This window comes from Coffea arabica, chromosome 3e (assembly GCF_036785885.1).
Source record: "Coffea arabica cultivar ET-39 chromosome 3e, Coffea Arabica ET-39 HiFi, whole genome shotgun sequence".
Taxonomy (NCBI): domain Eukaryota; kingdom Viridiplantae; phylum Streptophyta; class Magnoliopsida; order Gentianales; family Rubiaceae; genus Coffea; species Coffea arabica.
In genome coordinates this window covers 3,859,216-3,885,791 of record NC_092315.1, presented here as the reverse complement: position 1 = coordinate 3,885,791, position 26,576 = coordinate 3,859,216, and the positions used below count along the sequence as shown (strand labels likewise).

Here is a 26,576-nt window from a genome sequence, read left to right as displayed (position 1 = left end):
TCTCTCATCTCTTTCTCTCTGTCCCCCATCTTTCCTCCCTTCCTTCTTCCTTGCTCCCTTCTCCCTTCTCCCTTCCCTTTCCCGGCCCCCAATCCCCCATCCCCTCCACTGACCGCAACCTTCTCAATCATGACCAAATCTGATCGCGACCAGAAGGTTGCGGCCAAAAGCCACGACTTATGGCTTCTACTTGCTACCTTTCTGGTAGCGATCAAGAAGGTCATAATTAGAGTGGTGGCTAGAGTTGCAATCGCCACCCGTGAGTGGGAGAAGGGTTTGGGGTTAGGGGAAAGGAGGGGACAAGGGAGAAGGGAGAGAAAAGAGAGAGAAGGAGGAGGATGAGGAGGAGGAAAGAGAGGGGAGGAGGAGAGGAAGAGAGAGGAGAGAGGGAAGAGGAGGAGGGAGAGGGTGGTGGTGGCGGGTGGTGTATAATGTTTTAAAAATACCCCAAAAAATTGTAAATTATAAAAATACCCTAAAATATATTTTAAAAATCTCTAAAAATACTTCTAAAAACAATTCAAAAAATATTTACAGTAAAAGTTTTTCATATACACAACTGTAGTAAAGTTTTTGAAAAACACTCCAAAAAAAACTAATCCAAAGAGATCCGTACTTATTCAATTATATATCCAAATAATATATTAAATATTTAATAAATACTTTTATTAAAAACTCTATCAAATGAAGTTTTTTTCAATAAATTAAGCTACCACAACCCCAAATGGATCCATAGTTTAAAAAAAATCAAAGTTGGGCCCGTAGCTAAACTATTTGGGTCACTTTTATTACGAGTTTTCATTCTGAGGCCATCGTTTTCGATTCGTCTTTTGCAAATAGTCCATTGGCTCATCTGAAATCCATTTTTCTTCCTAACGCCCAAAAAAAAAAGAGGAAAAAGAGCTACATCTACGACCACATGGGTGTTGCATTCAACGTAACTTTCAGATCTGAAACAGACAACGTGAAGTTTGGAAGCAGACCAGAAGAAATTGAAGGCGGCCAAATATGGCGGTTAATATTTAAGCTAGCTCCGATAACGACTTGTTTGTGGGGATTAGGTGCCTCACAAGATGAGTGCCATCCAAGTGGAATCGGTTCATATAATTCTTCTTATATTTAGTATAAATTTATATAATTTTGCATAATCGTCAACTAATTTGTATCAGTTGATAAATTCAAATTTATACCCGACCTATATAAATTTATACTTTTTCAAAAAATAAAAAAAGTTTGTATAATACTTAGTTGTATGAGTTGATAATTTTAAATTTACACTCAAATTATATAAATTTATGCCAGAAGTTGTAAGAATTACACAAATTCAACTTGAAATGGACAAAATTCAATTTGTAGACCATATTATCAATATTTAGTCATGTCATATGTCTTCAAGGCCCAACTCGGACGAGTGAAAATATTAAGTAAGGGTGAGGTCTTGGTTCGACCTTCAAACTATTCCCTTTTCTGTCCTCTCTTGCTAGATTTGGAGCATCCTTTGAAGAAATACATATATAATATGCTATATTACAACATGATACTTGGTTTTTCTTGTGTTGAACTCATATCTAATATTTTTTTCTTAATCTATGACTAACTGTAATTTTTTTTTGTCAGAATGATATCGATTTGTTTCACACTATTTTTCAAAAACATATTTTTGAAAAACTTTAACCAAATTTTATAACCACCCTTTTATTTCATATATCTATTGATGGGTAATTAAAAATGCTATGGTAAAATGTTTTAAGAACCACCTGAAAGCACAGCCATCCAAACGGAGTTACAGTGAGAATGCATGCATGCATGCCTACGTCTTAGTGGTTTGTGCTGAGTATGAACGGAGCTGAACAATGCATAATCTCAGCTAGAAATTAATGTGATGAACTTCTAATTGGGGTTTGGGAGCTAGGAACAATAAGCCTTTTACAGCTTATAAAATCGATTCCAACTTCCTACAATGGGATTATTGTAAAACTTAATTGTTTGTACCATATCAAAGGCAACAGAACTTATCATTGTCCATGAAAATAGGTCACAAAAGTTATAAAACTGCATTGAAACTATAACATATATTGGTACATATTTAGTTACTGAAAGGCGAAATTCTAGCACCTTGGACGTAAAATACTGAAAAACCTTTCAAGCACTAATTAATTGTTGCCACCCGAGAAACTTGAACAGGAAAGTCATCAATTTCATCTGTCCAAGGATTCTTTTCTTTAGCTGGATCAATTGTCTTCAATGCACGCCAAACGGCACTGTTACATTTGAATCCTGAGCCAAATGCAATCTGCCATGTCCTATCCCCCTTTCTGATCCTCCCCTTGGACTCAGAATAAGCCAGTTCATACCACAATGAACTGCTAGATGTGTTGCCAAACCTGTAAAGTGTCATTCTTGATGGCTCCATATCCCATTCAGTAAGACTTAGATTCTTCTCGAGTTCATCTAAAACTGCTCTCCCCCCTGCATGAATGCAAAAATGCTCGAATGCAAGTTTAAAATCTGGAATATATGGCTTGATTTTCATGTTCAAAACCTTTCTTGCGACTAAGGTAACAAAAAACAGAATTTGCTCAGACAAAGGAAGAACTAATGGCCCCAGTGTCGTAATATTTGTCTTCAAGGCATCTCCAGCAACAGCCATAAGATCTTTAGACAAGGCTACTCCTACATTCATGTTTTCATCTTCTTCTTGCATCACACAACAATAGCTTTTGTCATCTGCACCCCTGTGGATACGTATAGAGTGAATCAATTGATATTTTGAACGACGGCTATCAGATGAGTTGTTTGACAGCAGAATTGCTGCCCCTCCAAGTCGGAAGAGGCAATTGGTAACCAGCATTGGTTTGTGGTTCCCCGTGTAGCCACTGAGGCTCAAATTTTCCATGCTCACCACTAGGGCATATGAGTTTGGATGCACCTGTTGCATTTTTTGAAAATGAACAATCATCCTACTGAAACTCCATAAAAACTAATTGATAAAAGCCGAGATCTTTGGTCCAAGGTTAATTTGTATCTACAAAATTATGATTTTCAACTTACCTGCAAAAGTTGCTTGGCAAAATCTATTGAGATAACTCCAGCACTGCAGCCCATGCCTCCAAGGTTGTAGCTCAGGATGTTGCCTCTAAGCTTGTAATGGTTGACAATCATAGCAGAAAGAGATGGTGTTGGACAAAACAAGCTGCAGTTCACCACAAGAATCCCAATATCTTTAGCCTTGACTCCAGTCTTTGCCAAGAGTTGATCAATAGCACCAAACATCACCATTTCAGCTTCCTTCCTCGCATCGGCCATGCATGGATTTGGTGGAATTTTGAAGAATGATTCTGGTAAATATGTCTTCTGGCCCAACCCTGACCTTTCAAAAATTTTCTTCACAAAGGTCAAAGTTTCTGCACTAAATATACCATATTGCTTTGCATGCTCTATGAAAATCTCTCTAGATACCAAAAGTTCAGGTCCAGGCTTGTAACATGCAAAATCAACCAGGTAAACTTTCCTAGGCCTAGTCATGAAATAAAGAGTACATAGGAAAACCATAAGGGTTGAGCACAAAACTACTGACACTAGATTCAACCTAAGCTGCTCCCATAACAGTACTAAATCAATGACCGAAACAGTCGAAAGATGAACTGAAAGAACTCCCAATAGAGGGATTAACATTAGGTACAGAGCATTGGAGATCAAATAATGGTAGCCAAGCTTCACATATTTAAGCCTAATGGATGACAGAAAATTGGGAAGCTCATTGTTTTCCTTTTCATCAGCTAAAGGCTCGACCGAAACATTTCCTGTTTCGGATTTCAAGACCCTCTTTTGATCCTCCCCCATTTTTGCAGAAAATCAAGAAGGAAACTGTACTGAATTGCCTAGGATGTGGGATACTAGAAGAACTGCAAAAGTGGTTGAAATCTATGTAGAGGGATGTCCTGAAAGGTGGAGGGAACGCGAGTATTTAAAGGGACGAGAGGCAAGAAGGTGTACCCAAATTCTTGAAAAAGGGTCCACACAAAGAATTGGAAATAAGTCTTTGAACAAATTGTGCAAATACTCATTGTCACGCACAAAACGTAAAAACAGGAGGACAATATTGTTGCGTATAACTTGCAGCATAGACATTGTTGTATAAGTAAAACATATTGTAAACTTTGTCAACTCCATCATACTTTTGTCTAACTGAAACAGATACCAAATCAGCTAGCTGCCAACTAAAAATTAATCCAACCTTTATCGATCAACATAGGATAGGAGATTCAAATGCATGACAGCTAGTTGGATGCAGTGATGAAAAAAGTTTATTGGAAAGAATTTGTTGGGTAATTAATGGGATGATATATGTTTAATTACTTCCTTTTTTTAGCTTTTTGTAATGCTAACATATAATTTGCACAATTGGAAACAACGAAGGGTTGAATTTTGAAAGATAAGTAAGCACTAAGCAAGTGGTCTAATAACTTTACGAATTAGTATCTAGCTTTTCAACTGAAGAAATGGTAGAACTTGCATGAATTACATCAAGCGCTAATTACTAGTTGTTAAGACCCCAATTTTGGCCATGATAAATATGCATGATAATCGGTTGAGTAAGTAACATACAAGTAAAAACGGAGAAAACGTTTAGGGGTATTAATATATGTAATTATCTCTATCAATTAGGGATTTCTAGAGATTGATTAGAGACTAACAGAACCAAATAGGGATTCATTAGCTTTGGTTTCCACTAATTTGTAGTTTTGTACACCTTCCTTGCTTGTTTTTCAAACTTATGAGTAAGGGCTTTGTAATATAGTACGAAGGGTTCGTCCATTAATATTTGGTCTCATAAGGGTACACAATAAAAATCGCGAAAGCTAAATTAGCCACAAAAACTTTTGCTATAATTTAAAGGTGTGGGGTGATAATTTTAAACTGTAATACTGAGCCTACCTTTATTTTTTTTGGTGTACAAAAACCTTGCAAGTACATAAATAAATTCTTAATTTTTCATTTCCGAGTTTCTCTAACATGGTACCGGATCAACTTTTCTGTTCTAGCTCTTTTCACTAATTGATGGATACAATTATTAACCGATATAGGTAAAAACACATATCGACAGGTAGTCTACTTAGCCTAAGAGTAATGTAAGCTGGTTGGCAAATATTCGTCTAAAGTAATAAATGAGAAAAATGCTAAGGCAGCAGAGATTAATTGTTGAACTTCTAAGTAAGTTGTTGCGCAAAAAAAAAAAAAGGGGCGCAGATTTCATTCTTTTTTCGAACGATAATCAAATATTAAAGAACAAAAACCACATACGTTTGCAACATAGAATGTTTGTAATAATTGGCGGACGCAAAAGGTGGGATGTATTGAAATGATTTCCTTAACAATTGGCAATTATTGCAATGCAAAGGAAATCCATAGCTAAGATATCTGTGCTTGTTTTCGTGCAGGGATGCAAACGAGACGAGTTTAATTGAGTAACTTGTGAGTTTGTCGGTTAAAATCCAACATCAAACTCTCATTGACGGAGTTCAAACTACTTAACGAGTCGAATTCAAACTTAATATGTGAAACTCGAAAGCTCGTCGAACTTAATCAAACTCAATCGAACTTCACATATATATGTTTTTTTAAATTTTTTTATTTATTAGTATGAAATATCTATTTTGTCCCTTATTTAAAGTTATATAAAATATAAATTTATATTTCTTAATCTTGATTAGGCTCGATAAGCATAAGTTGAAATTCAAACTCGAGTAATGCAAAATAAAATCGAATTTGAGCTTGAACTTAACTTTGAAGAGTTCGAACTCGAGTTCGAATCCAAATTTTTTAATTCAAATCGAACTCAAGTAGAGTCGACTTGATTACACACGCGCGATTACACCCCTAGTTTCATGGAATTGTCAAATTTTTAAAAAAAAACAAAATAAGACTTATCAGAAATATATATTACATTCTGAACATGCAGTAGCAGGATTAAAATTCGTTCATAGTCCTAAGAATGGCATTATAACAAAAGAAATTGATGATTTGGGAAACATCCTGCATGTTGTTGCCTGTGTATAGATAATGGCGGGACAGTGCTGTATATTTTATTGAGGCAGAAAAAACAGTGTGCCCCTGATTACACGGTAGATTAGACTTTTACCGAATCTGTAGATCTAAAATTCTCTTTAGGATTGTACTAGTGTTTAGTCGATCTGACTATCTACCTATCGGAAGACATGCTGATGGAAGATATCCTTGTTGGTTTAATATTAGGGCAAATTATCCAATTGGCCCTTTAACTCTTTGTCTAAGTAAAATTAAGCCCCTCATCTATTTTTTGCTGACTTTAAGCCCTTGAACTTGTAAAATGGGAAATCCGTGGCCCTTTTAGCCAGTTTCTCCGGTTTTGCAACCGGAGGACCAATTCACACGAACCCCAGTGTGCTTCTTTCAAGGGCATTTTTGTCCGGCGCAATAGACAGCGGAGCTGCACCCAACCCTCTGGGTAGTTTTCCACACGACGTTAAGGTAATGCCCGCACTCGCATTCATCAGTTTCGAACGGACATTTGCACTGATTGGTTGTGTGGTCGAAGAATCGCTGCTCTCTGAACCATTTTTGCACCACGGATGCAGGAGTAAACTCCTTGTACTGCATCCAGAAAATGTTCTCCCCCAGATGGTTCATGGGAGAGGAATGACTCCTGTAGTTGCAGTCGGTCTGGCGCTCCAACGCCCAAAAATGGGCGGCCAATGTGAGGTTAGGATCCCATTGCAGTGGGGGCATTCCCAAAATCCGCCTCAGATCATTGTGAGCGGTGACATATTCTTGCTGCTCCAGGATGGGTAACGTTTGCCGGGAACGGTCCCACGTGCCTCTTTCTCAGTTTATGTCTTGGGGTGGAATGAAACACCCGGGCCTGGGCGGCGGAAAGGATGATTCCATGAACCAAGGTTATCAAGAGCAAGGCAGCAAGAATTTTGGGTCTTGACATTTGCAATTGATGATATCTCTAGTTTTATGTCTTGGGGGAAATTTCTTGATTGAGACCCTGATATTTGTTGCCTTGAGAAATCTCTCAGGCCGTCCCCCGTGACGCGAGAGCAAACGCGAAAACAAGGAGGAATAATTAAACGGACTTCCCAAAAACTACTGAATTGGGTAAAGAAAAAGGGGTCCAGATGAGACATCAGACAAAGGGGTCCAACCCTGTCTTTATCCACAACCAAACCAATATCCTCAAAGATGCAAGCTTGGACTCGTTAAAGACATCAGAAACCAAACCAACTCCAATAATCGATTTGAGGATGTTGTCATGGACGGAGACGATGTCGGCGCCTTCTTGGCCGCGGTGCTGGACCGCGTGGAGGGCTAAATAGCACAGGCGAGAAGCTTCGGGGTCATCATAGATGCCCACCACGCCTCACTCCTCTCTGGGTTTGTCGTCATAATCGTCGGAGACGACGCCGGAGATATGATTCTTGGAAGCGGCCGAGACACCGGTCCAGTGGACTTTGCGGGTGTGGGTGACGGGTTGGCAGGGTTTTAGGAGGGTTTTTGAGAAGGAAGAGCAGAAGGGCTTGTCATGAGGAGGGGTTGTAAGCGGAGAGAGCTTCTGGGAGGCCGCGGTGACCGCAGGTACTGCGGTGGCGACAGAGATGACCATGGGATTGCGTGGGGGTTGCGCAGGGAAGAGCAAGGGAGGTGAGGGAAATCAAATAGAAAGGTGGACTATGTGTGCCCTTTTTGCTTAGAATATGAGGACAAAAATGCCCTTGAAAGAAGCACACTGGCGTTCGTGTGAATTGGTCCTCCGGTTGCAAAACCGGAGAAACTGGCTAAAAGGGCCACGGATTTCCCATTTTACAAGTTCAAGGGCTTAAAGTCAGCAAAAAATAGATGAGGGGCTTAATTTTACCTAGACAAAGAGTTAAAGGGCCAATTGGATAATTTGCCCTTAATATTATGATCAAAATTTATGATTTTTTTAAGCCATTGTATCATTTGTTTTTCATATCTATTTGGATCCATGTCATTTTTTTTTTAAGAAAATGGAGCAAAATGGTTATTTACATGTCATGTTTGATGAACTTGTTGCCATTAATGCAAATATTGAAATGAAATTATCCTTTTTTATTTTATGTATATGTGTGTGTGTGTGTCTATATATATATATATTAGACTGATGAAACCATGAAATTAATTAAGTACAATTTTTTTCTCTTTTCATACCAATGACAATAATTCTAACTTAACCTTTTCGGAAAATACAGGATTTTGTAGATTTGACAAGTAGGATACCGATTTGTAATCCCAACTTGCTAGAGGGTTTCAAATGCTCTCCCATTCCAGTTGGTTGGATTTAAAAGTGAGATTAGGATTTGAAAATAAATTAAATAAATATTTCTTTTCCTTTCCGGGATGGGTCCAATTTTTAATTTTTCTTAATTTTGAAAAATACTTGTTTTTCACAAGTTTATACAGAATACTTTACAATCATTATTAGAATCAAGAAAAACCAGTAAGGTCTTGGCTCCGACCAGATCACCCCAATGGGTTCAGCAAGTTCTCTAACTTATTATAATAAGAGCAAATTGCGCGAAATGTCACTAAACTATTACAATGTGCCACTTTTGGTCACTAAACTTTTTTATTAGTCAAAAATATCACCGAATTAGTAAATCTATACCGTTTAAATCACCCCGTGTACTTATGCCGTCATGAGAGGCGGAAGTTAATTTTTTCATGGGCAATTTCATCTGCTTGCTTGCCAATTCAATATTGGACAACTAAATGCATATTCAAGTTCCAGACATTTGCCAATGAATCATCCACAAGAACACCACTAGATGGATGAATGATAAACATGAAAAAAAAAAAAAAAAAAAAACATAAAGAAGGAATCACTTGCTGTCAACATTAATGAGCCAGGTATCTACTTGCTTTAATAGTTCTTCCTGTACTTTCTTCTTTTTCAATGCTAGTAAGGCCCCATCTTTCTTCTTTTCACGAAGCAGGTCCCTTGCAGCTTGCTTCTCAGCCTCAATCACATTCTCCAGCTGAAACACTAATGATGATGGAATATCACAAATTATTATGTGCATTTTCAATCACACACTAAATTTGCATTGTTTGATCCTAAATAGTCAGGTTCTTTAACAAACCATCATCTATAGACTCTAAATAATAGAACATGCAGAAGCTTTAAAATATTGAATCTTGAATCTTTACAACACTACAAGCAATCCCTCAAGAAAGAAGGACGATCCATTTACGTTAACAACCCTAAATTTCAGAAATCAAATTGCTAAACATAATTACTTCTTGACCAAGCTTACCTGTTGCTGGTATTGAGCAAGCTTACGCCTTTGGGTCTTGAGGGAGAGGATTGCCCGATCCACCTCTGTTATTTTTGGTTTCTTCACAAATACATTTCCCATTATTCAATCCCCTCTATCCTAAGACCCCCCAAGAAAAGCTAGAAAAATTGATGATTGAAAAGCTGTTTTTCCAATCCAATGAACAGTTATACCAATTAAAAATCCAAACTTTGTGCTTAATAGAAATTCTTGTACAACCAAACAGAATAGAAAATCTAATTATGACAAAAACTCAAAAAATCCCTCAATTTTTGGAAGACCCTAGGAAGAAAAGAAAAGAAAGAAAGAAAGAAAGAAGGAAAAGGCTAAAGCCCAGATGCAATAAAGTTTAACAAAGTGGGTTAGCTGCCGACTCCTGGGTTCTGGTGCTCGGCCGAGACATTTTAGGGACCAATGAGCTCATCTCTTCGCCTTTTCACCCACTTCGCTGCCATTGATCACCTATGCTTCACTACTAATCTTCATCTTTGGCCGGTGCTTTGATTTCCTCACTGATTGCTTTGATTTTGCTAGATTAATGCGTCAACTTTTTTCATCAATTGTTTGCTTTGTCAAAAATATTGCCAACATTTTAAACCCTACTCACCCCACTGTTGGCCTTTCATTGCCACAAAAAACTATGCAAACGAAATCACCCCTCAAAAAATTGCTTTCCGTGTCTTCTAACGACATAAATAGACGGAGTGACCTAAACGGCATTAAATTTACTAGTTCGCTGACATTTTTGGCTAATAAAAAAGTTTAGTGATAAAAAGCGGCACCTTGCAATAGTTTAGTGACATTTCATGTAATTTGCTCTTATAATAACTCCGCAGAGGAGTTTTGGATCTGTTCTGGCGAGTATAGGCCTATTATTGAAGGCCTACAGACTATGATACCAAAACCTTTAAATCCAGTAAGTCATTCTGAATCAGCTAAAACCATGCTTAATAAATTAACCAAAAAAAAAAAGGTCACTCGAAAGTAATTTTGGCCCACAAGATTTAAGACACTAGTGTCATAAGTTTCAAGAACTCAGCTTAAATATTAAAAGTAAATTTTATATACACTGTCAGTGTATACATGATTACGATTGGATGGATGATACACGAGCAAATTTTTTATTTTAAATTCAAATTTTACACATGTGTTATACATCTAATAGTGATAGTGTTTACACTGACAGTGTACACAAGATTAATCCAAATATTAAAACTAAGAGAAAATGACATGTTTCATCCCTCACATTTCGTAAAAATACTCTTTTCATCGCTCACATTTAAAAAGAAGTAAATTTGTCCTTCACATTTAAAAACTCAAGCTTTTACATCCTAGAAATAAATTCTCAGTTGTGAATCAAACCATCTAACAACCCGATTACAAATTTTGGGGATAGAATTGATAGGTCACTTGCAAAAAATATTTCCAACAAATAAATTAAAACAATTAAAAAATCTTAATTAAAACTCATTTGCTTCTTCAAAAGAACGAAATAGTGCTAAAGCTCTCAAGTACTAAATCCTTAGACATATTCCTCTTAGGTCCCAACCCTGACCTCTCCAAAATTTTCCTCGTAAAGATCAAACTTTGTTCACTAAACCACCCACATTTTATTGCTTTCTCCATGCCATATTCCATAGACAGTGAGTATTCGGGTCCAGGTTTGTAGCATGCAAAATCAACTAAGTAGACTTTCCTAGGCCTAGTCATGAAATAAAAGGTGCCTAGGAAAACCATAAGAGCACAACACGAAATCACAGTAACAAGATGGAACCTCAGCCTTTCTCGGAACAGAAATAAATCTTCTACCTTAATAGTACTCGAAAGATGAACTGAAGCGATCGCTAAAAGAGGAATCAACATTAGATACACAGCATTGGAGATTAGATAATGGTACCCAAGCTTAACATATTTAAGCTTAACAGATAGAAGAAAATTAGGAACATCATTCTTGTTAGTTTCAGCTAAATTCTCTACCCTTTTCTCATCCGCCCCCATGTTTTGTTTTTTCTCTAAATCGAAAGTAGCTACTAAAAAGCTAAGGGTTCAAATTAATGAGCACGAACTTGCACTAATGTGTGAAGCTTAGAGTTCTTTAAACTTGCAGAAAAGGGAAATTAAATGGTAAAATTAAACTCACAAGAATTAAGAGAAAATGAAAAATTGACTTAGTACGATGTGAAACTGGAGAGTGATGTCTTCCAAAGTGAAGGCAAGTTAGAGTATTTATACCGTCTAGCCGAGAAGCGAATGCCAAAAAAATTCAAATGAGAGATTAAAATGAAGATGATAAAAATTTATATCTATCTGGCTTCTGTATTGCAACTGGGATACCAGACGCTGATCCCGTTGGCAAAGATTCTTCATGAACATAATGGATAAAGAACGGTAAAAACCGCGATTAATTGTTGAACTGGAACGTTTTCTTAATACAAGAAAATCAGCTCTTAAGATGCGTGCAGATTTCCTTGTTTTATAAAACAAACTATTAAATATCAAAAAATTGAAGAAACATGTGCTATTGTAACAGTGGATGGATATAAAAACTGGCGGAGGTATTATATCAATCTATTCTGAATTTGTGATTATTGAAAATCGGTCCTCAAGATCTATCTGATCTGATCTCCTTTCTCTAAGGTGAATTCTATCAATTGTAGTATAAAAACAAACAAATTCTTTAAGAAATATCTGAAAGATGATAAAATCAGTCCGACAAAGATTTGGGATTTCCCTTCTTCGTTTTTTTTTTTTTTTTTGGTGGAGAACTTTTGTCTAGCCTAACAATTATTGCAAATAAGTTTTGTTTAGATATGTCTGGCATTTTTTATATGTACATAATAGCAAGACGGTGGCGTATATTATTCTAGTGGCAGACTCCCTTTTTTTTTTTTTTTGTGTGGATCAAGTGACCCAATGGATTCTCAAATTCAGCTTTGGAACCAATTAGATAAGGATCACGATTAACTAGGGTCAGATCAGGTATCTTAATTAGAAGATGCAAAAGGAGCAGGAAAAAAAAAAGATTGAAAAAGAATAGGAAAAAAAAAAAGAAGAAGACGTAGCTCGAGGCCTTGCGCCAAAATTGAACGTTTAACATTTTCTTTTTTGGTAGATAGTTTAACGGAAATACATTGGTTGTAATTCATGAAAAATGGCTTTTTTTTTTCTTGATGTTTTAGATCGTACAAAAATAGATCTGCAATTTTCTAAAGTCTATATTTAGATTTAAAAAAGGTCTATATTTAGATTTAGATGCGAGTGAAAGAATCGGATTATTCACATGCATTCCAGCGCTGGTTAAGCACTACAATGCGTCGAACATATTAAAATTGAAATCATGGGTTTTGCACATGGACTTATTGGAAAGTTTTTTACATAATTCTCGAGTATTCTACTTGTTTTTAGTTGTGACACTTATAATATTTTCTTATACAAGTGAAAATGCTTTCCCAAAGTAAAACATATAATGTGATAAGTTAGTACTTAATCTGTAAGAAGGGATTAAAAGAAGGAGGTCATGAATTCAAAACCTTCCACTTACAAAATATATATATATATATATAATGAAACAAGGTCAGAATAAAATGAAGATTAGTTTATATATTTGTTACTATAGAAAGCTTATTTTGAAATCTAGAAAAAACTTCAAATTAATTGCACTATAAAATCAACTTGCGTTAAAAAAAAAAAAAAAAAAAGGAACCATAAAATCAACCCAAAAATTTCTAATGTTAAGAGAATTCTGCCATTTTGCTTCTCAATAAATACCATATATATGAGAATAAAGTACTATAAAAAAACAAGTGGGCCTTGAACACTTTTGTTCTTTTAAGTCGAGTTAATTCAGACCTTCGCGTTGAATTTGACTGATAGTAACCAATAACAACAACACTTTGCCATCATCAAAGAAGAAGATAGTTGGCAAAAAGCAATCACCAATAAAGATAGTGATATCTAATTGACACAAATATCTTGCAGTCAACATATATATATATTTATTTAATAATAAAAGTTTAGACCTCAAAAATTAACAATATTGGGTTTAAATTCCGTTTCTTCCCTTTCCATTGCTTAAGTTAAATCTCACCCTTCTAAAAAAATTTTAAAAAATAAATAATTTTCTCAAAAGAATGTTATAATATATATATATATATATATATATATAGACACACGCACATATATATTTTGCTCACTTGAACGATGTTCACACACGTAAACATGTGGGTAAAAGGTTTGAAGTTAATGAAAAGGTGGGTGTGGTGTTTTATATTCAAACAAGTCGGGCTATGTCTACAGGTCCAATCATCTTCACATTTAAAGCTTTCGTAACTAACTGCTTTACGCCATTTTCCTGTTCGAACTAAGTCAACCGCAAACTCCTCCTTTGGCAAACTTTGTCGAGCTTCCAAACAATTAATTATGAATTTTCAAAGCTCGTAGATTTACCGGCGATGTTATGACCCCATCCATATTGATTATATTCATACATCATTTTGACCTTTTGTTTTCTTGGATGGAAGAAATAAGAGTTAAATTTCATAGAAAATTCACAAGTCTTCTTATTGAATTGATTTATATCCATTGTTGGCTTCCTTTTCGCTTTCTGTTTCTGCTTAACGTACACTTCATGTATGGCCCTAATAATTAGGGCAAATTATCCATTTGGCCCTTGAACTTTTAGTTTAAGTAAAATTAAGCCCTCTAGCTATTTATAGTCAACTTTTAGCCCTTAAACTTGTAAAATTGGAAACCCGTGGCCCTTTTACCTGGTTTATCCGGTTTTGCAACCGGAAAGAAGGGCATTTTTGTCCGCATCTTTTAAACAAAAATGAACAACTCCATCTTCTTTCCTTTCCCTAACCCAACCAAATAGGCACAGATTTCTAGAGTTCTTAAGCTTCTGCAAATTGGGGAGAACTGAGTCCGACTCTAAGCAAAATTTTTAAAACTGCCCACTCTATTCTCTCCTGGTTTCCTCATATACTCCTTTCCCCCACTAAAAATCGCATCAATTAACCACTCTTCCTTTCCCCTTTCGTCTTGATTTCTCGATCTTCTCCACGAAATCCAACAAAAATTATGTCCAAGATTGTGAAGAAAACCCCAACAAAGTCCATAAAAAATTCGCGCCACCATCACCACAGCCACCAACACCGAAAAAATCCCCCGTAAAGAATGCCTCCGCCGCTGCTTTAGTGGTGCTTGCGTCGATTAACAAGTCCATTTACACTTGCCACCACCGCCTCATCAAGATTTTTTCCAAATTAGCGCGCATTTCAACTCCAATTAAGAAGAAGAGCCCAAGAAAATAGGGGTATCAGTTACTTCAAAAGGGTTCTGAAGATCCCAAAAGTAGCATCAGAAGAGCTCTGTTTGATGACGAAAAAAGTTCTGCACTTCCACCACTGGTTTCGCCAGAGAAAAACACTGTCTTTCTTGATTTGGACAAGACTCTAGTGCATTCCCAGCCGGGCCCTGCTCTAGAAAAGTATGATTTCATAGTTAGGCTGGTGATAGATGGAGAAAGAGTGAATTTCTTCGTGTTAAAGAGGCCATTTATGGAAGAATTTTTGGAGTTCCTGAGTAATAAATTTGAGATTGTGGTGTTCACAGCTGGAATTGAGGAGTATGCTTCCTCCTTGAATTTAGCAGATTTGGTGGCGGAGGAGGAGGAGGAGGAGTCCTTGCTGTCATTGTGGGAGAGTTGTTGAGGGGCAGCGGCAGCTTTATTAGAAGAAGAAGAAGAAGAAAAGGGAGAGTAATTAATCAAACCCCAGACCTGCAAGAAATCAAAAACCCCCGCGAATGGAGCCGACGTCTCCAACGATGGTCTTGCGGACTTCAGAAAAAGTGATTTTTTTTGTTGGGGGAGGGGGGGAAGGAGGGGTTGTCCCTGAATCTTTGAATGATGGCATTACTGTAGTATTTGTAAGTCTTGGGGTTCTTGGAGGCTGATCTTCCGTCGATGGCATATTGCAATTCGTGTGATTTAATTTTTCAGTTGCAAAACCGGATAAACCAGGTAAAAGGGCCACAGGTTTCCAATTTTACAAGTTTAAGGGCTAAAAGTTGACTATAAATAGTTAGAGGGCTTAATTTTACTTAAACTAAAAGTTCAAGGGCCAAATGGATAATTTGCCCTAATAATTATGTGGTCACACTATATTTATCCTGAAAACGAAACTATATATGTTTTTTTTTTTTTTGTAATTTGCATTTTTTTTATTTTCGTAGCATCACAAACACGGTAATTTACAGAGCCGTCGATTTTAGAAAGACATGCTGAAAAAAAAATAGGGATAGGAAAAAAAAAATTAAATGACTAGTTTAGTTGTATTAAAATATAACTCATGATTAAGAGTGGTATGTAATATTCAAAATCAAAGTATCCATAATTTGCAACTTTGCTTTTAATATAGTGGGAGTAATACAATTTATCAAAGTAACTCATAAATGATGGAAATTACACCACAATAATATTACAAACTAAATCACAAATAACGAGAGAAATAGCTCCAAATATATATATTGTGAGACTTGAACTCAAAACTTTGACAGCTAAAGCAAAGCCTCATCTGTGCATTCCCCATTTATGAGTTCATATAAATTAGTTGAGATGGAAACAGACAGATTTAATTGCAGACTGGTTCGTCTATATATTCGGTGGGCTTATGTGAACACGAATTATGTTCTTTTACAGTTGGTCGAGGGTAGGATGTGCAACAGTGACAGATTTGAATGCGCAACCGAAATTACAGCAATTCTGATATATGTTCAGGAATATTCTCTAAATTTCAGTTGATTTTTTCATTTATGAATAATTTGGTGAGCAAACTCTACGCTTATTAATAATAATTATTAACAAAAAAGCAATTTGATGTAATAATTAAGTTATATATAACGTACACGCACTGATGCTAATATTCTACATTCTATGGGTGGATATATTTACTTATATATAGTAGTATAAACCTTCCAAATATTTCCATCAAAAAATTATTTCTTTTATGAATCTTTTTGACAATTAATTTCTCATTAACAAACAAATAAAGAGAGCATAATTTTCTTTGAAATTAAAAAAAAAAAAAGAATTAGGGGGAACACTATGTACCCTAAACAGCTCGGTCAAGTGCCATAAACTGACAATTAATAGTGGACACAAAACGACACAAAATAACTTTATCAATACTTTGGTGAAATTAAACTTGGGACAACAGATCTAATGAACCAGTTTGTTCACTAGACTACACAAGAATGACGACGACATTTCTAATTAATACAAGTAATCCTGTAAGCACCACTTTCTTTCTTTTTTTTTTTTGTGGTGGTGGTGGAAGAGGGGGGGGGGGGGGGGGCTTACATTACACAGTAATTTTACTTGTCTCAAAATTACAAGAAAGATGACAAATAATTGTTTCAATCAAGAACCAACGGTTGACATTTAGGTACCTGAACAGGAAATTCATCAATTTCATCCGTCCAACAATTCTTCTCCTTAGATGGATCAATGTCCTTCAATGCCCGCCACACAGCACTATTGCATTTGAATCCTGCACCAAAGGAAATCTGCCATGCTCGGTCACCCTTTTTCACCCTCCCCTTGGCCTCCAAATAAGCCAATTCATACCACGTAGAGCTAGTGGAAGTATTGCCAAATCTATACAGCGTCATTCTTGAAGGCTCCAATTGCCACTCGCTTAGGTCAAGGGCCTTTTGCACGGCATCTAACACGGCTCTTCCTCCGGCGTGAATGCAAAAATGCTCCAATGCGAGCTTGAAATCGGGAACATACGGCTTGATCTTCTTGTTTAAATACTTCCTCGCGAACAAATTAATTACGTATAGGAGTTTTTTAGAGGCGGGCAGAATCAGCGGCGCGAGTGCTATAATATTCGATTTTAAAGCCTCTCCAGCTATGATCATAAGATCTTTAGACAAGGCTATTCCAACTTTATTATCCTCATCCTCTCGCTGGACAGCACAATTGTAAAATTTGTCTTGGGCCCCTTTGTGAGTACGTACAATGTGACTGAGCTGATATTTTGAACGGGGACGATCGGATGGCTTGTTTGATAGCAAAATTGCGGTCCCCCCGACGCGAAAGAGGGCATTGGAGACGAGCATGGAGGGATTGTTTCCTCTGTATGCATTGAGGGTCAGGTTTTCCGTACTCACCACAAGGGCATAGGAGTTTCGAAGCACCTGTTGCATTGATGTACTGAAATTCAGCCTAAAGAAAATGTTGGAGCTTTCATTCCGGACAGTTTGTACTATGAGTTATCCCAACTCTTTTCAAGTTAATTAGCTACCTTTCACAAATTTATGTGTAAGCAGTTGGAGTGATTTGAGACAGATTAAGGATTGTAAGAGCATCCAAAAATAAATGCTGAACATGCGGAGTGGGAATCTATTAAATGAGAAAGAGACCAGATTAGCGGAATGCTGGATTAATCCAACTGATGCTTTTGACAGACTAATTTAAATTTTTGGCATCATCATGAGTATTAATTAACTAATAAATCTTGACGTTCACGCGAGAATGTTTTAGAGCTGACCTGTAGATGGTACTTGGCAAGATCAATTGAGATAACTCCAGCACTGCAACCCATACCACCAAGGTTGTAGCTCAGAATATTGGTCCTAAGTTTGTAATGGTTGACAATCATAGAAGACAGAGATGGAGTTGGACAAAAACAACCACAATTCACCACAAGAATCCCAATATCTTTGGCCCTCACTCCAGTCTTTTCCAACAGCTCATCAATGGCACCAAACATAACCATTTCTGCCTCCTTTCTTGCCTCAGCCATGCCGGGATCTGGTGGATAATTGAAAAAAGCTTCTGGGAAATACGTCTTCTCCCCCAATCCTGCCCTCTCCAGGATTCTCTTCATGAAGTCTAGATTTTCTTCATTGAATACCCCTGTTTTTCTAGTTATCTCAGCAGCCCGCTTTCTGGTACACAAAAGTTGAGGTCCAGGTTTGTAACATGCAAAATCAACCATATAAACTTTCCTAGGCCTAGTCATCAAATAGAAAAAACCTAGTAAAACCTTAAGACCAAAACACAAAATTATTGTAAAAAAATTCAATCTCAACTGATCCCATAATAGCACCAAATCTTCCGATTTTAGAGTGGAAAGATGAACTGAAACGACCCCTGAAAGAAGAACTAATAATAGGAGAGTTGCATGGGAGATTAGATAGTGGTAGCCATGCTTCACACCATTAAGTCCACGAGATAAGAGAATGTTAGGGAGATTATTAGTCTTCTCATCCCCCATGGTGTGAATAGAGGAATTAGGGAGATTATTAGCCTTCTCATCCCCCATGATGTGAATAGAGAAAGTAAATGAAATTGAAGAAGATGATGATGGATGTCGAATGAAGAGCTAGAAAATCTAAGAAGGTCACCGAGAAATACAAGAGTGACAGAAAATGATCTGTCTTGCAAATGTCTAGTGGAAGTCCGAATTTAAAGGGACGGGCTGGTGTGAATGGAAAATTTGAGGCGGTCAAAGGGGACTTAATTTTTATTTTAATATTTGGGATATATAGGTGAGATGGGACTTTTGCTATAAGTTTGTGCATGGACAAGTTCTCCTTTTCTATTCAACCAAACTTCAAATCTCTGTAAGATGAAACTGAAAGATAAAAGACACACACATATGCATAAAGACAAAATTTTCAAACCTGTAGAAGATGCAGAAGTTTAAGCTTTTAATATTGACTTTGTGGACTGAGTACTAAATTAGGTCATGAATCAGGGCTGGCATACTAAATTTTGTCACTCTTTTACTCAACAGTCTAAGTCATGCCACATTTCTTTCACCACTCCATCAAGTAAAAGCACCGCGACTAGTTTAATGATCTGTCCAGAAAACAAACAGATAAGTTCAATATCATAGTCATATTTTAAAAGAAAGAAAAGAATTTGCATTTCGAGTCGCTGTCCAGGTTCTATTACCATTAGGCTTAACACGTAGTTACATGGGAGGTATTTGTCTGCAGGTTGTTTTCGTTTACCTTTGCCCAATATTTTTTGTGACTGACGGTGAAATATATCTTCAATTCCCCAGTACATCTTTCCTCAGCCGGGGTACTTACTTTTTTCATAGTCTTTCAAAGCAATATTTTGTCGCTTTATGAACAGAAAATGTAGGAACGTACAAAGGCATTTTATCCTCTGAGACCCTCTTCTCCTTGATGTGCATGTTTTTGAAGTTCCAACATCGCTCTTAATTGTTGATGGAGATCTGCTGCAATTTGTACTCATACTGTGCATATATAGTAGAAGAAAAAAACAAAAAAGACTGTGAAAAATGTATGATAGAATGAACATTAATCTTTCAGATTGACAAGAATGAAAAACGTACATTATATCACCGGAGAAAAGAATGTAGTATGCATTATAAAAATCTATCTCCGAGCAGGGGTAAGTGAAAAACAATAGTAGTAATTCTCTGGACAGATGGAGATATTACATTTGCATTAGTTGGATTTGTTGTTCATAGTCACTATGAGTTATAAAAACTACAGTACATAAAAACCAAAATGGAAAATGAAAAATAACGACTACCTGTGTGGTGTGACTAGAATAAATTGTAGGCTATGATCTTATATTAATCTTGTCTGATAATTAGTCAACAATGTTGTAGTTATGAGTCACTACTGTCATAATAACAAAATGTCCAAAAGAGAACCTGCGACGAATTTTTTTTTTTTTTATATAGTGTAATTAAGAGCAAAAATTTTCTTGCTTGGTGGTGAAGGAGATGTAGAGTGAACTGTCCGGCATAATACAAATTTTTTTACTTTTTTTTTCAAAAATTTCATCAAGAACTGTCAGCTCTATAGAAGTTTAGAATTAATAGACTTTGTCATCTAAATTATTTTGTGTTTTCAAATCTTATTTGCTGTCTAAGCTCACTATCACAAAATCAAAGTACGGTTATTTCTGGACTGGCTTACAAGTTGCGCTTGAGGAAGATGATCTGACTTCTTTGGCTAGGACTTGTTTGAACAGTTAAATGTCGAAAAGAAGCTCGTAAATTTCTGTGAGAATTAACAACAACGATTAATTGTTGTTGAGCAACTTTTTTTTTTCTTTTGGGTCTCTGTAAATCGGGCATCCTCATTTTCCTTTAGGGGCACAAGGAACTTTGGGTTATTTGGCACTAGTTACAAAACTTGAACGGGATCTTGACTCAAGGCAGTGGAGTCAGATGCCGGGTTGGATTAGCAAATGGCACAGAAAGCTGAAAGGGAACATGCTTTTTTTTTTTTTTTTTTTTTTTCACTTACAATGGGGAATATTTTCGAATAGGAATTGAGGCAATTTTTGGGTGAAGGCGAAATGATCTCATGGATGCAGCTCAACGTTGGTTAAAATTCCATTGTAATTTCCGCTTAGCCCTTCTTTTGATGAAAAAGAAAAAGGAAAAAAAAAAGAATTCTATTACTAATGATTACAAACAAGTGCTATAGTAATTTTGTTGCACTATTCCTCAATATTATTGTTTAGTCTCGCCACGTATCTTTCACTACTTCACCAAGTAAGAGTGTCATCAATAATTTATGATCAATTTAGGAAGAAAGGAAAAGATAAGCTCAATATATATCATTGCCACGGTTTATAATGGAAAAAAAAAAAGAAATTTTATTTGCGTCACTTTCTAGGTACCAGCTATCACGTATAAAAATGAAACGCGTAATTCGTATTGATCTACGACTCTTATGTATTTTTCTCAGGAAAAAAAAAAAAACAAAACAAGGGTTCAAAAACTGTCTCACCAATTTAGCCAAAAAAAGAGAAAAACAAAATGGATGTTATAAAGTGCAAGAAACCGTGTTGAGAGCATTAAACTCATCTCTAATTAGTCGGCGGCAAGGAAATAAGTCCAAAGGCAGATTGACATTTCATTTCCTTCTTCTTTCATTTGTTGGATCTCCTTCTCATGGTAGAAGGTCTTTAAGCTTTTTCTTTTTTTTTTCCTTCATTGATTAATGGTTGAGATCGCTACTATCAAGGTCTATTAAATAGCAGAAATGAATATGAGTTTCGAAGTATAATTCAAAATATACAGTCAATAGTAAAAATGAGTTTGGATTTCAAAATATAATTCGAGATGCACATACAAGAGGAGCATATATGCATTTAAATCTCCTCTTCAACTGCACCTATAAGTAGTATAATCAGTAAATAAATTCATGGTTGAAATGTAATTTACTCAACATGATTGCTTAACTTATGCTTCTGAGGACATTGATATTGATGAAAACTGACCATTCCATAAAATGCCTGAAAATGATATCCTCCAGGCTCCAGCTATACATGGTTGTTGCAGGAGATGGAAGTTGGAATATAAATACTCTTCCACATATTGAAAATTTTCACTTTTTACATGATAGTTAAACCAAATTTCAAGCCATTTTAGTAGGAAAATTGTCACTGCGCATCTAACTCTGATTCCTTTTAGGATTTGTTTGTGGGAGGAATTGACTCTGCTTCAACCACTGTGTAGTGGCAATGACAGAGCTATAAGATCACGTAAACTAGAGCCGAGCTCAAGGAAGTCATTGGACAGAAGGAAATTGTCCAAGAATCAGACATTTCTAGGCTCCCTTGCTTGCGAGCTGTGATAAAAGAAACCTTTCGACTTCACCCTCCAGCCCCATTAATTCCTCACGCAGCAATTGACGATGTAGAAATCAATGGTTACGTGGTGCCCAAAGACACAAAAAGTACTCGTCAATATGTGGGCTTGGAACAGAGATCCTGCAAATGGGGTCAGATACTTTTGAGCCTGATCGGTTTTTAGACATTGAGATTGACGTAAGAGGCCAGCATTTCGAACTCATTCCCTTCAGTGCAGGGAGGAGAATTTGTCCAGGATTGCCTCTGGCTTATGGGATGGTGCATTTGATGCTAGCTTCTTTCATTCACAACATTGACTGGAAACTTGGATAAGGAATGAATCCAGAAGATTCAGACATGGAAGAAAATTTTGGGCTGACAGTTCAAAAGGCTTGGCCTCTAGAGGCTATTCCAGTTAAGCTTCAACTCCAATCTAATGATTTTTAGGCCATGTATTTGAAATGAACAGAGGTGTGTTTAATTTTTAATAATTGGTTAGGTATGATGTAGAACCACTCACAAAAGTCCCTTAAATTATTTATATACGGTTGTTTTTGATCTGCCTATATTGCTCATAAGTAGAACTTAAAGTGCCTCTTAAATAAAGAACGAATATCAGAAGAGGTATCAAAGTATTATCCCATCACTAAAGTCCACAGAAGATAGTTTAGCTAATCATGCTGAATCAGTCAATTTAATTGGATCTCTTTGGGATCGTCTCTAACTTCGTCAAGCAAATCGTGTTGAACGATTCCGATGTATCTCACTAATCATATTGGTTTTATTCTATTAGAAAAAATCCACACGCGATAGTAATATTAATTACTGAATGAGACTAAACATTGCTCGTATCGATTACTATATGGTCAACCAACCAAATTATTGATGTGCTGTGAATCTAGTCAGTTTTCAAATGCCTTGAGCATCAGAAGAATTTGAAGAGCAAAACGACTTGATCACCATTCACTAAGAGCAACCTTTCTGGCTGAACAGTTTTTCCCACTCCTTACTGCGTGTTTGCATGCGTCACAGGCGATACGGAGATATAATATTTCAATCTTACCATGTTAGCAGGGAGATTGTCCAGCACGATATTGACTAAAATATGTCAAACTTGCCCATTTTCTTAAGTTTATTTTCTCCTAACTTGTGATCATACGAGCAAGTGTGTTATTCTCATAAGAGCAAGTGTGTTGACAGGGATAGAGAGCTTCAGAGGATGGATATTGAGCATTTCTTCCATAAGAGTTCTGTTTGCAGAAGTGCTTTTGCTGCCAGAGTTTATCACCTCTGGTGCAGTAGAAACATGCAGATCTTTATGAAAATTGGTATCCTCCTTATCAGCATATTGATCATTTGATCATAAAAGGATTTTCGGGGTATTGCAGCAGGTGAAAGCTGATTGACGGGAAACAGGAACAAGAGAAATTGTACCTGGTTCTGAGCTAAGAATTCAGCTTTCACCTGTACAGATCATCTATTCGTTGTAGTCTTGCTGTAATTGGTTAAGGGGTATGCCCCTTCATTTGTGTAAATTCTTGCATAATCAATAAGAAGCCAAGAGCTTACTACCAAAAAATAGAAGAGTAAGGATCATAATAGGCGCATCCCAAAAGGAAGAAGACCCAAAACTAAATTTAATAAACTTTATAGTTAATTTGTCTTATAATACATTATCAACATACATACCAAATGAATGATTTTATATACCAAAGTAGCAAACAAATTAGTTACCTCTATTCTTCAACCGCGCAAGCTCCATTATTCTCTAGTCTACTTCTTGTACAACATGACAACGATATTTGCCTAAATTAAATTATAGTAATATTGCCATAGTGATGTAAGTTGTAACAACCCTCTATTTTACAGCGGTAATGAAGTAATTCAAGAATCAATTTTACCTCAACAAGAAGAATGTTTCAGGAACTGGAGGCACTTACACTGGAAATTCATCAATTTCATCTGTCCAAGGATTCTTCTCTTTAGCTGGATCAATGAACCTCAATGCACGATATACAATACTGTTGCATTTGAAGCCTGAGCCAAACGCTATCTGCAATATCCTATCTCCCTTCCTTATCCTTCCCTTGGCCTCGGAATAAGCCAATTCATACCACAATGAACTGCTAGATGTGTTGCCAAACCTGTGGAGTGTCATTCTTGATGGCTCCAAATGCCATTGAGTCAGTTCAAGGTTCTTCTCCATTGCATTCAGCACTGCTTTTCCGCCAGCATGAATGCAGAAATGCTCAAAAGCAAGCTTGAAATTCGGAATATATGGCTTGATTTCCAAATCAAATACCTTCTTCGCCAGCAAAGAAACAAGAAACAGGAATTGTTCTGACGCGGGAAGAACTAATGGCCCAAGTGTTGTTATATTGGTTTTCAAAGCCTCTCCAGCTACAGCCACTATATCTCTAGACAAGGCAACACCGACCTTTTTCTCCTCATCCTCCTGTTGGAAAATGCAACCGTAACTTTTGTCATCAGCTCCCTTGTGTGTTCGAACTGAGTGAATGAGCTGATATTTTGAACGACCATGATCAGACGTTTTGTTTGATAGTAGAATCGCAGCTCCTCCCATTCGGAAGAGACAGTTCGTCATGAGCATTGACTCATTGTTCCCGGAGTACAGATTCGGAGTCATGGGTTCCATACTCACCACCAGGGCGTACGTGTTTCCCTGGACCTGTTACATTAATATATTTGAATGTTGCCTTCCAAGAATGTTATCCAAATAGTTAAATAGAACGAACAAAGTTAGGTTCAGAAGTTGAGATGAGTTATGCGACCTGTAAAAGTTGCTTGGCAAGATCTATCGAAATCAGTCCAGCACTGCAACCCATACCGCCAAGGGTGTAGCTCAAAATATTCCCCCTAAGCTTGTAATGGTTTACAACAGTAGCAGAAAGGGACGGTGTTGGACAAAAAAGACTGCAATTCACCACTAGAATCCCTATATCTTTGGCTTTAACACCAGTCTTTGCCAGTAGTTGATCAATGGCGCCAAAAATAACCATCTCAGCCTCCTTCCTAGCCTCAGCCAGGCAGGCATTTGGCTCAGCTGCGTATGTTTTCTGGCCAAGTCCTGATCTCTCCAAAATTTTCTCCATAAATGCTAAATTTTGTTCATTGAACTTCCCAGATCGTCTACATTTCTCCATGTAATGTTCTCTGGAGCACATAAACTCGGGTCCAGGTTTGTAGCATGCAAAATTCACGAGATAAACTTTCCTGGGCCTAGTCACACAGTACAATGTACCCAGGAAAACAAAAAATGCAGAACAAAAAACTGTTGCCACAAAATTGAACCTGGAAGGACCCCATAATAGGTCGAAATCTTTGATGGTGACAGTCGAAAGATGAAACGAAACAACCCCCAAGAGGGGAACTATGATCAGGTACCTAAGGTTGGAAATAAGATAACAGTAACCAAGTTTGACATGCTTGAGCCTAACAGATAGGATAAAGTTGGGAAGACTAGGCTTCCTCTCTAGAGTTCTAGCTGTAAACGGCGTTTCTTCTCTCATATAGTCAGCCCTCCTCTGATCCCCCATTGCAACCCCAAACTCAGATTAAAGTTGCTCGAGGAAAGAAATTACCGGTGGATGTATCAACTGATAGTCTGAGAGTGAGCAAGGCAATGTCTTGGAAGTGGAGGGTAAGTCAGAATTTAAGAGGAGAGCCTGGTGTGAATTATGGTAGCTGCCCGCAGGGGATTTAATAGCACCAAAATTCTAGTTAAGTGATGGTTTTTATGAGTGATGTTTACATAACATGAATGTTAAGAGGTGCTTAACTTTGTTGGCAAGTAAAAACTTCTACGCACAACAAAGGCTGGAGGTGATTAGCTTCGAATGAATTACTTGCGTACCTAAATTGTGGGATGTGCCAAAGGAATGACAAATGACGTTCCTGTTCAAAATGCTTTCACGACACCCTGCTACATTAGCTCAATGAAATGAACATTTCCACGACTTTCATAGGGGAAAACTTGGCGTTTTGGGAAGCATTGGCATAAAGTTCCGATCATGCATGATACTTCTTTGAGATCGATTTCTTTAGTTTGCCATGTCACAAGGAGATTATGCATTTTATGCTCCAGTATGAGGTCGGCAAATGCAAATTTTAAATCAGTTTATGGCCACGATCCCAGAATATTATACTCTGCCTGTAGGTGACACTTCAACCCTCCCTGTGAGATAACAGATCATTCACATGGTACAACATAACGACTGATCCATAAGACAACATTCTATTGAGCTTTCCAAACATCTTGGACGTTACATGCTCAAAAGCAACTTTTAGTTATTGTAGGAGGAAGATTTGGAGCAACAAAGATCATTTTTCAGCTAGCTGATTGGCACAAGGAGCTCTCAGATTAATAATAGCAACCTCTAATTTTCAGGGCTATGACCAGTCCTCAGCCATAACATGTGACATTACTAGCAGTACATTCCGTTAAGAACTACACCATTCCTTTCAATGAATGGGGAGGATAACGATGGCAAACACGACATGTGCCTCTACTGCCTGCCAACAAGCATTTCAGCCAAAAGTAACACTCAATCCAATTCTTAAATATCATTCAACAAACA

At 37.0% G+C, this 26,576-nt stretch overlaps 4 protein-coding genes and 1 long non-coding RNA gene across 6 annotated transcripts; 1 reads left to right on the top strand and 4 right to left on the bottom strand.

The window, feature by feature from the left end:
- Positions 1–1,982: 1,982 nt before the first annotated feature.
- On the bottom strand, positions 1,983–3,922 carry LOC140038863 (3-ketoacyl-CoA synthase 11-like). Its single transcript, XM_072084408.1, has 2 exons — positions 3,052–3,922; positions 1,983–2,929 (listed from the first exon to the last, which is right to left on the bottom strand). The coding sequence occupies exons 1-2, from the start codon at positions 3,841–3,843 to the stop codon at positions 2,150–2,152; spliced, it is 1,572 nt and encodes a 523-aa protein (XP_071940509.1). The 5' UTR covers positions 3,844–3,922; the 3' UTR covers positions 1,983–2,149.
- Positions 3,923–8,613: 4,691 nt separating this feature from the next.
- On the bottom strand, positions 8,614–9,989 carry LOC113733764 (vacuolar protein sorting-associated protein 20 homolog 2-like). Of its 2 annotated transcripts, none has more exons than XM_027259944.2 (2): positions 9,321–9,989; positions 8,614–9,041 (listed from the first exon to the last, which is right to left on the bottom strand). In XM_027259944.2, the coding sequence occupies exons 1-2, from the start codon at positions 9,420–9,422 to the stop codon at positions 8,886–8,888; spliced, it is 258 nt and encodes an 85-aa protein (XP_027115745.1). In that variant the 5' UTR covers positions 9,423–9,989; the 3' UTR covers positions 8,614–8,885. The 2 variants fall into 2 exon arrangements, 1 of the variants encoding a protein (XP_027115745.1); XR_003459141.2 differs by having other exon boundaries at positions 8,970–9,049; positions 9,321–9,444.
- A 6,530-nt stretch (positions 9,990–16,519) lies between these two features.
- LOC113734199 (3-ketoacyl-CoA synthase 20) lies at positions 16,520–18,794 on the bottom strand. Its single transcript, XM_027260594.2, has 2 exons — positions 17,897–18,794; positions 16,520–17,543 (listed from the first exon to the last, which is right to left on the bottom strand). The coding sequence occupies exons 1-2, from the start codon at positions 18,671–18,673 to the stop codon at positions 16,758–16,760; spliced, it is 1,563 nt and encodes a 520-aa protein (XP_027116395.1). The 5' UTR covers positions 18,674–18,794; the 3' UTR covers positions 16,520–16,757.
- A 3,119-nt stretch (positions 18,795–21,913) lies between these two features.
- On the top strand, positions 21,914–23,562 carry LOC140038862 (uncharacterized). The gene is made up of 2 exons (XR_011842391.1): positions 21,914–22,392; positions 23,179–23,562. It is a non-coding gene; the product is annotated as an uncharacterized lncRNA (long non-coding RNA).
- Positions 23,563–23,717: 155 nt separating this feature from the next.
- Positions 23,718–25,632, bottom strand: LOC113735374 (3-ketoacyl-CoA synthase 20-like). Its single transcript, XM_027262385.2, has 2 exons — positions 24,771–25,632; positions 23,718–24,667 (listed from the first exon to the last, which is right to left on the bottom strand). The coding sequence occupies exons 1-2, from the start codon at positions 25,533–25,535 to the stop codon at positions 23,915–23,917; spliced, it is 1,518 nt and encodes a 505-aa protein (XP_027118186.1). The 5' UTR covers positions 25,536–25,632; the 3' UTR covers positions 23,718–23,914.
- Positions 25,633–26,576: the final 944 nt, after the last annotated feature.

What these genes read in the sequence shown, in the direction of transcription:
- LOC113733764 (XM_027259944.2), bottom strand. Translation starts at nt 9,422, where the DNA reads ATGGGAAATGTATTTGTGAAGAAACCAAAAATAACAGAGGTGGATCGG. An exon ending in TTGCTCAATACCAGCAACAG is followed by an intron (nt 9,042 to 9,320) that starts GTAAGCTTGGTC and finishes TTAGTGTTTCAG; the next exon opens with CTGGAGAATGTGATTGAGGC.
- LOC113735374 (XM_027262385.2), bottom strand. Translation starts at nt 25,535, where the DNA reads ATGGGGGATCAGAGGAGGGCTGACTATATGAGAGAAGAAACGCCGTTT. An exon ending in TTGCCAAGCAACTTTTACAG is followed by an intron (nt 24,668 to 24,770) that starts GTCGCATAACTC and finishes TTAATGTAACAG; the next exon opens with GTCCAGGGAAACACGTACGC.
- LOC113734199 (XM_027260594.2), bottom strand. Translation starts at nt 18,673, where the DNA reads ATGGGGGATGAGAAGGCTAATAATCTCCCTAATTCCTCTATTCACACC. An exon ending in TTGCCAAGTACCATCTACAG is followed by an intron (nt 17,544 to 17,896) that starts GTCAGCTCTAAA and finishes TCAATGCAACAG; the next exon opens with GTGCTTCGAAACTCCTATGC.
- LOC140038863 (XM_072084408.1), bottom strand. Translation starts at nt 3,843, where the DNA reads ATGGGGGAGGATCAAAAGAGGGTCTTGAAATCCGAAACAGGAAATGTT. An exon ending in TTGCCAAGCAACTTTTGCAG is followed by an intron (nt 2,930 to 3,051) that starts GTAAGTTGAAAA and finishes AAAATGCAACAG; the next exon opens with GTGCATCCAAACTCATATGC.